This window comes from Salmo trutta, chromosome 40 (assembly GCF_901001165.1).
Source record: "Salmo trutta chromosome 40, fSalTru1.1, whole genome shotgun sequence".
Taxonomy (NCBI): Eukaryota; Metazoa; Chordata; class Actinopteri; order Salmoniformes; family Salmonidae; genus Salmo; species Salmo trutta.
This window is the reverse complement of record NC_042996.1, coordinates 22,814,903-22,827,612: the sequence shown is the minus strand read 5'-3', so window position 1 is coordinate 22,827,612 and position 12,710 is coordinate 22,814,903. Positions and strand designations below refer to the sequence as shown.

The 12,710-nt window shown below is 40.7% G+C and overlaps 2 protein-coding genes across 2 annotated transcripts; one reads left to right on the top strand and one right to left on the bottom strand.

The window, feature by feature from the left end:
* Nucleotides 1–815: 815 nt before the first annotated feature.
* On the bottom strand, nucleotides 816–8,350 carry tprkb (Tp53rk binding protein). The gene is made up of 4 exons (XM_029741800.1): nucleotides 8,081–8,350; nucleotides 7,849–7,971; nucleotides 7,575–7,751; nucleotides 816–1,043 (listed from the first exon to the last, which is right to left on the bottom strand). Exons 1-4 carry the CDS (start codon nucleotides 8,264–8,266, stop codon nucleotides 963–965), a joined length of 567 nt encoding a protein of 188 aa, XP_029597660.1. The 5' UTR covers nucleotides 8,267–8,350; the 3' UTR covers nucleotides 816–962.
* Nucleotides 8,351–8,542: 192 nt separating this feature from the next.
* Nucleotides 8,543–11,949, top strand: alg10 (ALG10 alpha-1,2-mannosyltransferase). The gene is made up of 3 exons (XM_029741799.1): nucleotides 8,543–8,906; nucleotides 9,250–9,447; nucleotides 9,926–11,949. Exons 1-3 carry the CDS (start codon nucleotides 8,742–8,744, stop codon nucleotides 10,982–10,984), a joined length of 1,422 nt encoding a protein of 473 aa, XP_029597659.1. The 5' UTR covers nucleotides 8,543–8,741; the 3' UTR covers nucleotides 10,985–11,949.
* The last annotated feature ends 761 nt before the right edge of the window (nucleotides 11,950–12,710 follow it).

Genomic DNA, 12,710 nt, shown 5'->3' with positions numbered 1-12,710 from the left:
TGGATATAGTGCAGCAAAAGGGAATCTGATTCCGGACACAATGTGGACAAGGCAGACACATTTCAATGTAGGTGTAGATGCACGATGTGTTTGTAATTCTATTATCAGAATACAAAAACTGCATTAACTGTCAAGTCTAGACATGGCCAGAAAGATTTAATTACAATCAGATCTTTCTCGTGTACCAAAATGCAACGACACTGTCGGTGTGATCAAGGTGTCAGGCTACAGATTAAATAAATGAATTTAACAGGGTGGTGAAAGTGCACGGTGATGAGATTGACGCTCCTTTCCAATAAATATCCAGGGTCTTATTCTGGTGACATGATGATCGATGCTTGGCTGCCATTTGACAAATAATTTTGCTAATTTGCCCATAAAAATCTCATAATGGAGACAATACCCGCACAATATATGCGAACTGTGGGCTAGAGCGCAGTACCAAGGCCAGGGTGGCCATAATGGTGGGCACATTCGCTATATAATGCAATTTTTTGTGACTAAACCATCAGTTGAGTTGAAAATGTGATGGTAATCCATCAACGTTTTACTGGGTACATGTGAATTTAAATGCAAAAGTTATTTTTATGTGCACTACACCTTCTCTCCGCAACAAGTCAATTTGATAAAACATCTCTGATGGGGAAATGTACATATAGTTTTTATGCAGATTTTACAGTATTTGCATGAAAATCTGTAGCCAATTGGATGGGAACCTAGCTACAGTCACTAACCACTAAGGTTGGTACTCCTACGTGTCACTTTCTAACCAGAGTCAACACTGCTGATGTGTAAATTAACAGTCATACGAAAACTAAAAATAAACATGTTTAATAACATATTCGAGGAGGAAAACATTTGATTTGTGACATTGTGCAACAACATCAATATGAAACCCTCAACAACAACAAAAAATGATATAACATGAATGGTTCCATTTGCTGCCATGTCTTCTTGCTGAGCTACATGACATCTTTGGTTGCCATCCTGCAGACAACAGCGTCCAGTAGACACGTATCCTCCTGGGGTGTGGTTTTGTACAGCTGGAGAAAGAAAACAAGAGCATCAGTTAGAAATATGTATTAAAAGTGTCACTCCGCAATGACACAATAGCTTACAGTACAAAATACAGACTTAAAAAAAGACATTGTGGACCAGTCAAAGAGAGTTGAGACACTAAAAGCAGTCAGTCAAACATGGTACAATATTTCATTTGGAGTCATTTATAATACATGACATAATCTATACATTATTGGTATCAGTTATTATACATTACGTAATCTATACACATGTATGCAGATGCAGCAGATAAAAGGATGTTTAGGTCCTTAAAAAGAAAAGTCTCCATTGGAGGATAAGGTGGCAGGCTTTGGTGCAATCATTTACATTATCGTTACCTGATAGAAATCACACAAGTTATTATTTTCATCTAGAACATTAAAATGTTTATTCTGGCTTGGCAGTTGACATAATAGATCATTCCTAATGTCGCTGTGTAACCTACAGTAAAGCAAGGCATGAGCTTCTGTTTTAATGGATCCATCGTTACAAAAACAACAGACACGTTTATCTCAGGGAGCGTTTGTGTATTGACGAGTCTCAATCAGGGATGTCAACTGTTGAGGGCCCAAAAAGGTGACACTTTTTTTATTGTTCCACTGAAACATGCAAAACTAATTAACACATTTTAAGTTAGTTAATTCGTTTTAACTAATTAAACAACAAAGAATATGATCTACAAGATCAGTCTCTGTGTGTAAAATAAAAAGTGGTTAATGTGAATGAAACTCACAGCTAAAAAATGTGAAGAAAGCAATCCAATGTTATTTGTTGCCTAGACTTACTGCATATGACACTCAAGTCTTGATAAAAAAAACAATACACTAATATTGCAGTTAGCCATGACAGCCTTTATAATAGAAAGTGTGTGACCACACACACATCTAAATATTGCACTTGGGAAAAAACATCTTAAAGTAGAAATAGAATGAAACAAACAATTCTATTTTTGCTGTATTGTCGTGGCCACTATAGTAGATATTAATCAAGTGCACAAAGCTACGTGTGCAAAAATAACATTCACCGAGTAAAACATTTAATACTCCCCCTCACTCACACAAAAGTGTAACTATCAAGTTCAACACAACAAAGGCAATATCTTTGGGCTACACTGCACTGTATTACATTCTACACTTTCTGCCTGTGGACATCTGTTCTACAATGTGCCAGCAGAACATGATACCCTTTGTAGAGGTCGACCGATTAATCGGAATGGCCGATTAATTTGGGCCGATTTCAAGTTTTCATAAATCGGAAATCGGTATTTTTGGACGCCGATTTTTTAAATTTTTTTTACACCTTTATTTAACTAGGCAAGTCAGTTAAGAACACATTCTTATTTTCAATGACGGCCTAGGAACGGTGGGTTAACTGCCTTGTTCAGGGGCAGAACGACAGATTTTTACCTTGTCAGCTCGGGGATTCAATCTTGCAACCTTACGGTTAACTAGTCCAACGCTCTAACCACCTGCTTTACATTGCACTCCACGAGGAGCCTGCCTGTTACGCAAATGCAGTAAGAAGCCAAGGTAAGTTGCTAGCTAGCATTAAACTTATCTTATAAAAAAAACAATCAATCAATCATAATCACTAGTTAACTACACATGGTTGATGATATTACTAGTTTATCTAGCCTGTCCTGCGTTGCATATAAACGCTTAGGTACACGTTGCTCCAACCATAAACATCAATGCCTTTCTTAAAATCAATACACAAGTATATATTTTTAAACCTGCATATTTACTTAATATTGCCTGCTAACATGAATTTCTTTTAACTATGGAAAATGTGTCACTTCTCTTGCAACAGAGTCAGGGTATATGCAGCAGTTTGGGCCGCCTGGCTCGTTGCGAACTGTGAAGACTATTTCTTCCTAACAAAGACAGCTGACTTCCCCAAACATGGGATGATTTAACAAAAGTGCATTTGCGAAAAAAGTACAATCGTTGCACGACTGTACCTAACCATAAACATCAATGCCTTTCTTAAAATTAATACACAGAAGTATATATTTTTAAACCTGCATATTTAGCTAAAAGAAATCCAGGCTAGCAGGCAATATTAACCAGGTGAAATTGTGTCACTTCTCTTGCGTTCATTGCATGCAGAGTCAGGGTATATGCAACAGTTTGGGCCGCCTGGCTCGTTGCGAACTCATTTGACATAACATTGAAGGTTGTGCAATGTAACAGGAATATTTAGACTTAGGGATGCCACCCGTTAGATAAAATACGGAACGGTTCCGTATTTCACTGCAAGGAAAAACGTTTTGTTTTCGAGATGATAGTTTCCGGATTCGACCATATTAATGACCAAAGGCTCGTATTTCTGTGTGTTATTATGTTATAATTAAGTCTATGATTTGATAGAGCAGTCTGACTGAGTGGTGGTAGGCAGCAGCAGGCTCGTAAGCATTCATTCAAACAGCACTTTCGTGCGTTTTGCCAGCAGCTCTTCGCTGTGCTTCAAGCATTGCTCTGTTTATGACTTCAAGCCTGTCAACTCCCAAGATTAGGCTGGTGTAACCGATGTGAAACGGCTAGCTAGTTAGCGGGTGCGCACTAATAGCATTTCAAACGTCACTCGCTCTGAGACTTGGAGTGGTTGTTCCCCTTGCTCTACATGGGTAACGAGGGTGGCTGTTGTCGATGTGTTCCTGGTTCGAGCCCAGGTAGGAGCGAGGAGAGGGACGGAAGCTATACTGTTACATTGGCAATACTAAAGTGCCTATAAGAACATCCAATAGTCAAAGGTATATGAAATACAAATCGTACAGAGAGAAATAGTCCTATAATAACTACAACCTAAATCTTCTTACCTGGGAATATTGAAGACTCATGTTAAAAGGAACCACCAGCTTTCATATGTTCTCATGTTCTGAGCAAGGAACATAAACGTTAGCTTTCTTACATGGCACATATTGCACTTTTACTTTCTTCTCCAACACTTTGTTTTTGCATTATTTAAACCAAATTGAACATGTTTCATTATTTATTTGAGGCTAAATTGTTTTTTATTGATGTATTATATTAAGTTAAAATAAGTGTTCATTCAGTATTGTTGTAACTGTCATTATCACAAATAAATTAATCAAAAAATGGTAAAAAAAAAATACAAATAAAATAAATCGGCTGATTAATCGGTATCAGCTTTTTTTGGTCCTTCAATAATCGGTATCGGCGTAATCGGTCGACCTCTAACCCTTTGTTGGCATAATTTATCTCTTTCAGGCAGAGAGTACACCTGGCATACCCCTTTTAATACATTGTATTGAAAGAAGGAAAGTGTGTGGCGTTTCTTTCACCTCGATAGTGGCATCCAGCTTAAGCCAGTGTCAATGCTGGGTGTAGCTGGTGCATGGAAGTCAGGTGCAGGAGAGCAGAGATGAGTGAACAAAGCACTTTACTGAGGCAATATTTTGAACAGAACGCAACCGCGTCACAAAAACAAATGCCCAAAGAACAAGTGAGACAGCACAAAGTACAATAACCAAGTACAAAGTACCGGCTGCCACAAAGCACGGGTGTAAAACAAAACCCGGCGCAAACCAGCCGGAAGCGTGCCAACCTGACAATAAACAATACCCCATACAGACATGGAGGGAACAGAGGGCTAAATACACATAGTAATTATGAGGAGATGTAAACCAGGTGTGCAGGAAAACAAGACAAAACAAATGGAAAATGAAAAGTGGAGCGTCGATGGCTAGAAGACCGCCGAACGCTGCCCGAACAAGGTGAGGGACGACTTCGACGGAAGTCGTGACAGCCAGGCCCAGCTCCAGCTACACTTGATCCCTGAAACCACTTGTTTAAGAAGCAACACCTCATTTACACCCAATTCTCTCATTCTGAAAATTAACCACATACTGTAGAATACATTGGTTCACAGATAGTTTGTTAGCTAGTTAACATTTCACACAGATTGTCAGGGTCCAGTAAGCAACTAAGGCGTTATAACTTCAGGAACGACAAGGAGTCGTATATCAGTTAATACTATAGTGAATTGGTTAGGTTACTAACGTTAGCTCATCTGATGGTGTAACGTTAGCTAGCTAGCTGTCTGACTTTATTAGTCAGCTAATTTTCACATAATAAACTCAATAATTTGATCAGCTAAATTGGATAATATTCCTCAACATTTCTCTGGCTAGCTAACGGAGAATTCGATCCAGCTAGCAAGATACTTAACAATGCTAACAATTCTTGTTCCACCACACCTTCTCCCTCACCTCAAACTTTCCAAATGCCAGTTGTTTTTTGGTTACAGCTCATGAAGTATGCTTCAACACCTTCTCACCCCTTTCTCCGTGGTCAGGCTTCTCACCTACCTCTTCGTTATCGTTCAGGGGACGTGCTGCTGTAACTGGCAAACTGCCTTTCCACCCTCTGCTGTATTTCCAGAGCGAGCGCTGATGCTGCAACTAGCAAGTTGGTTGTCTCTTCGCTCTTCAGTCACATGCTGCATTCTTTTGTAATGTGAACGATTGGGTGAGCCTTGGACACAGCCAGAATTGCTCCAAACAGGCATCACTCACTCGCATACAAACACGCATCACTCGTTCGATTACAGCCAGTAGTGATCCAAAGCCCCCCTCCCAAACTTTTCTCATCGGATCTACACTGTAGGTCACCTATTTTGGATTCAAAACTGCGAATTTCGCCAAAAGGTGACTAGTTTGCATCCCTGCTCAATACCGAGAGGGGCCACTCCACATCTACATTTCCCAAAAGAGCTTCAGTATTGCTTAGATAAAACTGTACTTACGCAAGGTTCCATCCCAAAAGTGCATTTAAAAATCAGTTGGTGACACTTTAGTTCTTCACTCTCCAAAAGTACTAATTGGAAAACATTTCAGTCATTTCTGACACTGTCAGTATCAGTGAGATGAGTCATATGAATGGAGTTGAAAAAGGCTTTGACAAGGTATAGAAAAAATGTACTTGCCATTGCAACATCACAAGCCCATAACAAAACACGTTTACAGAGACGTACATTTGGCAAAATGTCTGCCATTTTTTTCAAATACATACAGATATTCAGACCCCTTAACTTCCACATTTTGTTATGTTACAGCCTTATTCTAAAATGTGTTCAATCGTTTTTTTCCCTCATCAATGACAAAGCAAAAACAGGTTTTCAGAAATGTTTGCAAATATATTAAAAATAAAAACATAAATATCACATTTACATACGTATTCAGACCCTTTATTCAGTACTTTGTTGCACCTTTAGCAGTGATTACACCCTCGAGTCTTCTTGGTATGATGCTACAAGCTTGGCACACCTGTATTTGGGGAGTTTCTCCCATTCTTCTCTGCAGATCTTCTCAAGCTCTGTCAGGTTGGATGGGGAGCGCCGCTACACAGCTATTTTTCAGGTCTGTCCAGAGATGTTCGATCGGGTTCAATTCCGGGCTCTGGCCAGGCCACTCAAGGACATTAAGAGACACAAGCCACTCCTGCATTGTTTTGGCTGTGTGCTTAGGATCGTTGCCCGGGTGGAAGGTGAACTTTTGCCCCAGTCTGAGGTCCTGAGCACTCTGGAGCAGGTTTTCATCAAGGATCTCTCTGTACTTTGTTCTGTTCATCTTTCCCTCGATCCTGACTAGTCTCCCAGTCCCTGAAAAACATCCCCACAGCATGATGCTGCCACCACCATGCTTCACCGTAGGGATGGTGCCAGGTTTCCTCCATGCCAAAGAGTTCAATGTTGGATTCATCAGACAGAGAATCTTGTCATTTAGGTGTCTTTTGACAAACTCCAAGCGGGCTGTCACGTGCCTTTTACTGAGGAATGGCTTCCATCTGGCCACTCTACCATAAAGGCCAGATTGGTGGAGTGCTGCAGAAATTATTGTCTTTCTGGAAGGTTCTCCCATCTCCACAAAGGAACTCTGGAGCTCTGTCAGAGTGACCATCGGGTTCTTGGTCACCTCCCTGACCAAGGTCCTTCTCCCCAGATTGCTCAGTTTGGCCAGGCAGCGAGCTCTAGGAAGAGTCTTTGTGATTCCAAACTTCTTCCATTTAAGAATGATGGAGGCCACTGTGTGCTTGGAGACCTTCAATGCTGCAGACATTTTTTGGTACACATCCCCAGATCTGTGCCTCGACACAATCCTGCCTCAGAGCTCTACGGACAAATCCTTCGACCTCATGGCTTGGTTTTTTCTCTGACATCCACTGTGGGACCTTATATAGACAGGTGTGTACCTTTCCAAATCATGTCCAATCAAATGAATTTACCCTAGGTGGACTCCAATCAAGTTGTAGGATCTCAAGGATGATCAATGGAAACAGGATGTACCTGTGCTCAATTTTGAGACTCATAGCAAAGGGTCTGAATACTTATGAAAACAAGGTATTTATGTTTTTGACTTTTAATAAACCTGTTTTCACTTTGTCATTATGGGGTATTGTGTGTAGATTGCTGAGGATTGAAAAATAATAGGGGTCTGAATACTTTCTGAAGGCACTGTATATATTATATTAGTGTGAAAGAAAAACATGACCAACCTTTTTGACCTTAGCAGTGTCGGTCAACATGGAGACATCTTCAACTGGGATCTGTTGTCCATCCACCTTGGCAATGATGTCAGTCATGTGCTGCGTCTCCTCTTTGAGATGGACTAGAACTATGAGAACAGCACTGTCACTGTCTGACATCCCAAACCTCTTGAAGGCCTCTGAAATCTAAAGGAAAACATGTGTGAAAGACATTGGGATGGGATATTACTTTGAAAGGAGTGTCAACATATGTGTGTGTGAGATACATTTAGAGGCTACTTACATTATTAGTGGGTGAAAGGTTGTAGATGATTTCGGAATATAAACTCCTTGTCTTCATTTTTCCAGTACTATGTAAATGGACTGCCTTGTTTGCTGCCACTAGCACTTGGAAGGGGTTCACTATCTGCAAACATTTCAAATAATCCGTTTGTGGATCATTACATCAACTTCAGTCAAGCATACATACATTATATCAAACCAACATTTCTAGCTAGCTAGCTACATTGTCTCACCATAGACGGGTTTATCAAGGCACCATTAATCTTTCCTTCCATGGCATTTTTCCTCAATTCTGCAGCGTTTTTGACATCTTTGAATAGCAACTGAGTTACAGTACGATCAGGAAAGAGTTCCAATTCCTGAGTTGAATACATAACTGAAGAAAAACGAATTTGTGGATAAAAAAAAGACTCCAACATTTCAGTTAGACCATCTCACGTGGTTAAAAAAAATGAAATACACAGGGAACAAAAACAAAGTAACACAAATAATCTTAAAGGTTCCGGTTTTACACGACTAAAAATATTTATGCTGTACCTAATAATTGTCAATACTTATGAAATAAAATATATTAGATATATGCTCGCATTTTTAAAACGATTGTACAACAAAGAAGCAATTCAATAATTTGTGAAGTAATACTGATAGGAACTTAGAATTTTAAAACAGCTTCTGTACGGACTACCTTCCACTGACGGGACCACCAAACTGTCAAAAAATGTAAATCTTCCGTTCGCGTTTTAGCTAGATTAAAATATCTGTATTTTTATTGTCATTTTATATACATTTCATCCGTAGTTAACATGAAATTAAACGTATGTTGCGTACACCATATATAAGTATCTAGCGATTTTTAGATTGATTTCCGCGTTAGTTTGGAATTTCTAGGTGAAGATGGAGAAATTCGAAGGGTACATTTTCACTGCTCTCTGCAGCACCAACTTTTTGGTTTCGTGTCTCCTGTTCTCCAAAATAACTCGGGTGCAAAGGGAGCCCTACATGGACGAAATATTTCACGTCCGTCAAGCTCAGAAATACTGCTACGGGAAGTTCAACGAGGTATCATTTTGCTCTGTCAATGACATTTCCTTGATTTTGTTACATTGTTTGCTTGTCGGATTAACGCAACGCTTGTCCTTGGAATATTGTGACAGATTGCTAGCTAGACTTTTTAACCCTTAACTAATCCATCTGTGGCTATGAACACAGACAGATTAGAGACTCGCTAGTCATTATTGTGGATACCATGCCGGAATCCTGACAAGCATTGTAATTCTGCAGTGGTATATAGCCCTATATAAAACTAAACCATTTGGCATCTGTCTCTAGTTTAAATAACACGAACCCTTTTAAATTCAATGCTGTAGTAGAGTATATTTTTCCTTTATCTTTGTTGTTCCAGTGGGACCCAATGATCACCACGCTTCCTGGCCTGTACCTGGCGTCAGTGGGCGTGATCAAGCCAGTGGTGTGGCTAGTGGACCTCACAGGGAAGGTAGTGTGTTCTACCGCAATGCTGCGCTTCATCAACCTCCTCTTCAACTGTGGCATCCTCTACCTGCTCTATCTCATCACCTGCAAGCTCCATCTTAAAGAGAAGGTAATAATGTTATTACATTTTATAACATCCCCAAGGGTGGCCAGCTCCTGTTCTGGAAAGCTTCAATGTGTGCACTAGCATTTGTGATGTGGTATATTTTTCATTAATTGTGTTTAGTGTTTTGTGCTGTCAGCCAAATCTGGTTGGGGGAGTAAAGGTTGGGTATATTGAGCAATATGTTAGAATGTTTTGTTAGGATTAATTCTGGATCTATGTCAATGATTTGTTTAAACTTGGGTGAAAAGGAAGTTAGTGTTGAAATATATTACATTTCACCCCCAAAAAAACGTAAACTGCTTTTATATTGTACTAAGCTTTGATTTTATGTAGACACATGGCTTTTGCTCCAGTACAACTTTTACTCACCTTACGCAAATAATGTTGGTATAAATTAAGACCTTGAAAAAATTATTGAATGCCCTTAAAGCTTCAATTGCATTCATTTTGTTAGTCATAACAACCATGGCTTCTCTTTCAGACTAAGACTGCCTCCCGCAGAGTTCTCTCTGCCCTGTCCCTGTCCACCTTCCCCGTGCTCTACTTCTTCAACTTCCTCTACTACACAGATTCCGGATCTACTTTCTTCATCCTCTTCACGTACCTCATGACCCTGTACGGCTGTCACAAAGCCTCGGCACTCCTCGGCGTCTTCGCCATATTCTTCCGCCAGACAAACATCATCTGGGTGGCGTTCTGTGCCGCCACGGTGGTGGCCAACAAGATGGATGAAACCTGGAGGACGGAACAGTCGAAGAAGAAGGATGACAAGTCGCCCTGTCAGATACCTTTCTCCGTAAGTGGGGTGAGGAGAGTGATGCGTTTCCTGTTGGAATTCTTGACCACAGCCAATCACGTGAAGGCTGTGACGCTAGTGGCGTGGCCGTACATTCTTGTTGCCGTGGGTTTTATCGCGTTCATCGTGCTGAATGATGGGATCGTAATCGGGGACAGAACCAATCACGAGGCCTGTCTCAACTTCCCTCAGCTCTTCTACTTCTTCTCCTTTGCCCTCTTCTTCTCCATCCCCACGTCGCTGTGCTACCACCGAGCTCTCCGCTTCCTCCAGACCCTCAAGAAGCAGCCACTGCTCTACTTACTGATCACAGGACTCTGCCTGCTCCTAGTGTGGAAGTTCACCTTCGTGCACAAGTACCTCCTGGCTGACAACAGACACTTCCCCTTCTATGTGTGGAAGAGGATCTTCCAGAAGCACGAGGCGGTGCGTTTTGCTCTCATCCCGGCATACGTGTTTGCAGCGTGGAACTTCATGGACACTCTGAAATCCCGGTCGTTGTTCTGGATCCTGGCATTCCTGGTGTGTCTGCTGGCGGCCACAGTGCCTCAGAAGCTGCTAGAGTTCAGGTACTTTATTGTTCCGTACCTGCTCTACCGCCTCCACATGCCCCTGCCCTCCCTCACCAGACTGGTGCTGGAGTTCCTGCTCTATACAGCCGTCAACGCAGCCACACTCTACATCTTCGTCAACAAGACTTTTCAATGGCCAAATAGTCCGGCTGTACAGAGGTTTATGTGGTAGCCTGACCTGAACAGGAGGAACCCAGTCATTTGGAAAAACTATAGGTTATACTTTTTCTATTTGAAATGAGTAGGGCCAGAAGTTTTTCCTGTTGTGATGAGATCATGCTCAGGAAAACCCCCCCATGGCCCTACATGTGAGAGAATGCATTTCATGTGAAAAATACTTAGAAAAGCACAAGAGGTTTATAATGTACATTTGAACTGTGACTTGTACATTGAATTATGTCATTTGGATGGAGGAAGAGGCCAAAAAATGTAAAAGCCATATTGTAAAGCAGCGATCTGTGTATTATACTGTATGGTTTAAAAAAATGAAATGTGTTTTCTGCAAATGAAGAACATTCATGACTTATTTTAATTTAACTCTATGGTAGAGTTATACGAAATGATGTGGCTCTCTTTGTAAACATACAACATCGCTGACTGTATTCAAATAAATGAATTAGTCTGTATTTCCCTATTCTATACTGGGAATAGCATCCATAAACCATGTAAACAAACATCTGTGTTTACATTCTGCTGCAATATTCTGAAGAGTGAAGTCGTGATATACAATGGGTTATAATCATCCTTTTTCTTTCTACTGTATTTTAGATTCTCAATCTTGCCCCCAACTGCGATCCCTTGAATAATGTTCTTGAACTTCTTTGTCTTTCTTGAGTGTGGTTGGTTGCCCTAAAATTCCAGAATCCTTCTCTGTCCTTTAGGCCTAAAATATCATGCAGTAGCTTAACTATTCAGTCAATGATTTAATAAACTGTTTTTAATAACATATGTAGATTCTTCAAAGTATTGTGTACATTAGCTTCAGAAATGTTTATTTGGTCAGAATTTGATTACTTTTACCTGTATTTTCTACCTGCATCTTTACCCGTCTGTTGCTGATCTTTTATTGTCCCAGTATGGCTGTCCCTGGGTTGAAATGATCAAATGAAGTGATGCAATAAAATTATTAATGTCATACTAATGTTGTTGAGTACATTTTTGCCCCTGCCTGATGCTTTAATACACCAATTTCACCACAAGGTGGTGGTCTAATATTTTGTGAAGATAAACTCAGCAAAAAAAGAAACTTACCTTTTTCAAGACCCTGTCTTTCAAAGATAATTTGAAAAAATACAAATAACTTCAGATCTTCATTGTAAAGTGTTTAAACACCGTTTCCCATGCTTGTTCAATAAATAATTAATGAACATGCACCCGTGGAACGGTCGTTAAAACACTAACAGCTTACAGAGGGTAGGCAAAATAAGGTCACAGTTATGAAAACTTAGGACACTAAAGAGGCCTTTTTATGGACTCTGAAAAACACCAAAAGAAAGATGCCCAGGGTCCTTGCGTGAACGTGCCTTAGGCATGCTGCAAGGAGGCATGAGGACTGCAGGTATGGCCAGGGAAATACATTTCAATGTCCGTACTGTGAGAAGCCTAAAACAACGCTACAGGGAGACAGGACGGACAGCTGATCGTCCTCGCAGTGGCAGACCACGTGTATCACCAGCATAGGATCAGTACATCCGAACATCACACCTGCGGGACAGGTACAGGATGGCAACAACAACTGCCAGAGTTACACCAGGAACGCACAATCCCTCCATCAGTGCTCAGACTGTCTGCAATAGGCCGAGAGAGGCTGGCCTGAGGGCTTGTAGGCCTGTTTTAAGGCAGGTCCCCACCAGACATCACCGGCAACAACGTTGCCTATGGGCACAAACCCACCGTCG

Excerpts from the sequence above, each read along its gene's own strand:
- tprkb (XM_029741800.1), bottom strand. The coding sequence starts at position 8,266 with ATGTTGGAGTCTTTTTTTTATCCACAAATTCGTTTTTCTTCAGTTATG. Across the intron at positions 7,972-8,080 it reads CCTTGATAAACCCGTCTATG|ATAGTGAACCCCTTCCAAGT; the intron begins GTGAGACAATGT and ends AAATGTTTGCAG. Across the intron at positions 7,752-7,848 it reads ACCTTTCACCCACTAATAAT|ATTTCAGAGGCCTTCAAGAG; the intron begins GTAAGTAGCCTC and ends GTTTTCCTTTAG.
- alg10 (XM_029741799.1), top strand. The coding sequence starts at position 8,742 with ATGGAGAAATTCGAAGGGTACATTTTCACTGCTCTCTGCAGCACCAAC. Across the intron at positions 8,907-9,249 it reads GCTACGGGAAGTTCAACGAG|TGGGACCCAATGATCACCAC; the intron begins GTATCATTTTGC and ends TTGTTGTTCCAG. Across the intron at positions 9,448-9,925 it reads AGCTCCATCTTAAAGAGAAG|ACTAAGACTGCCTCCCGCAG; the intron begins GTAATAATGTTA and ends CTTCTCTTTCAG.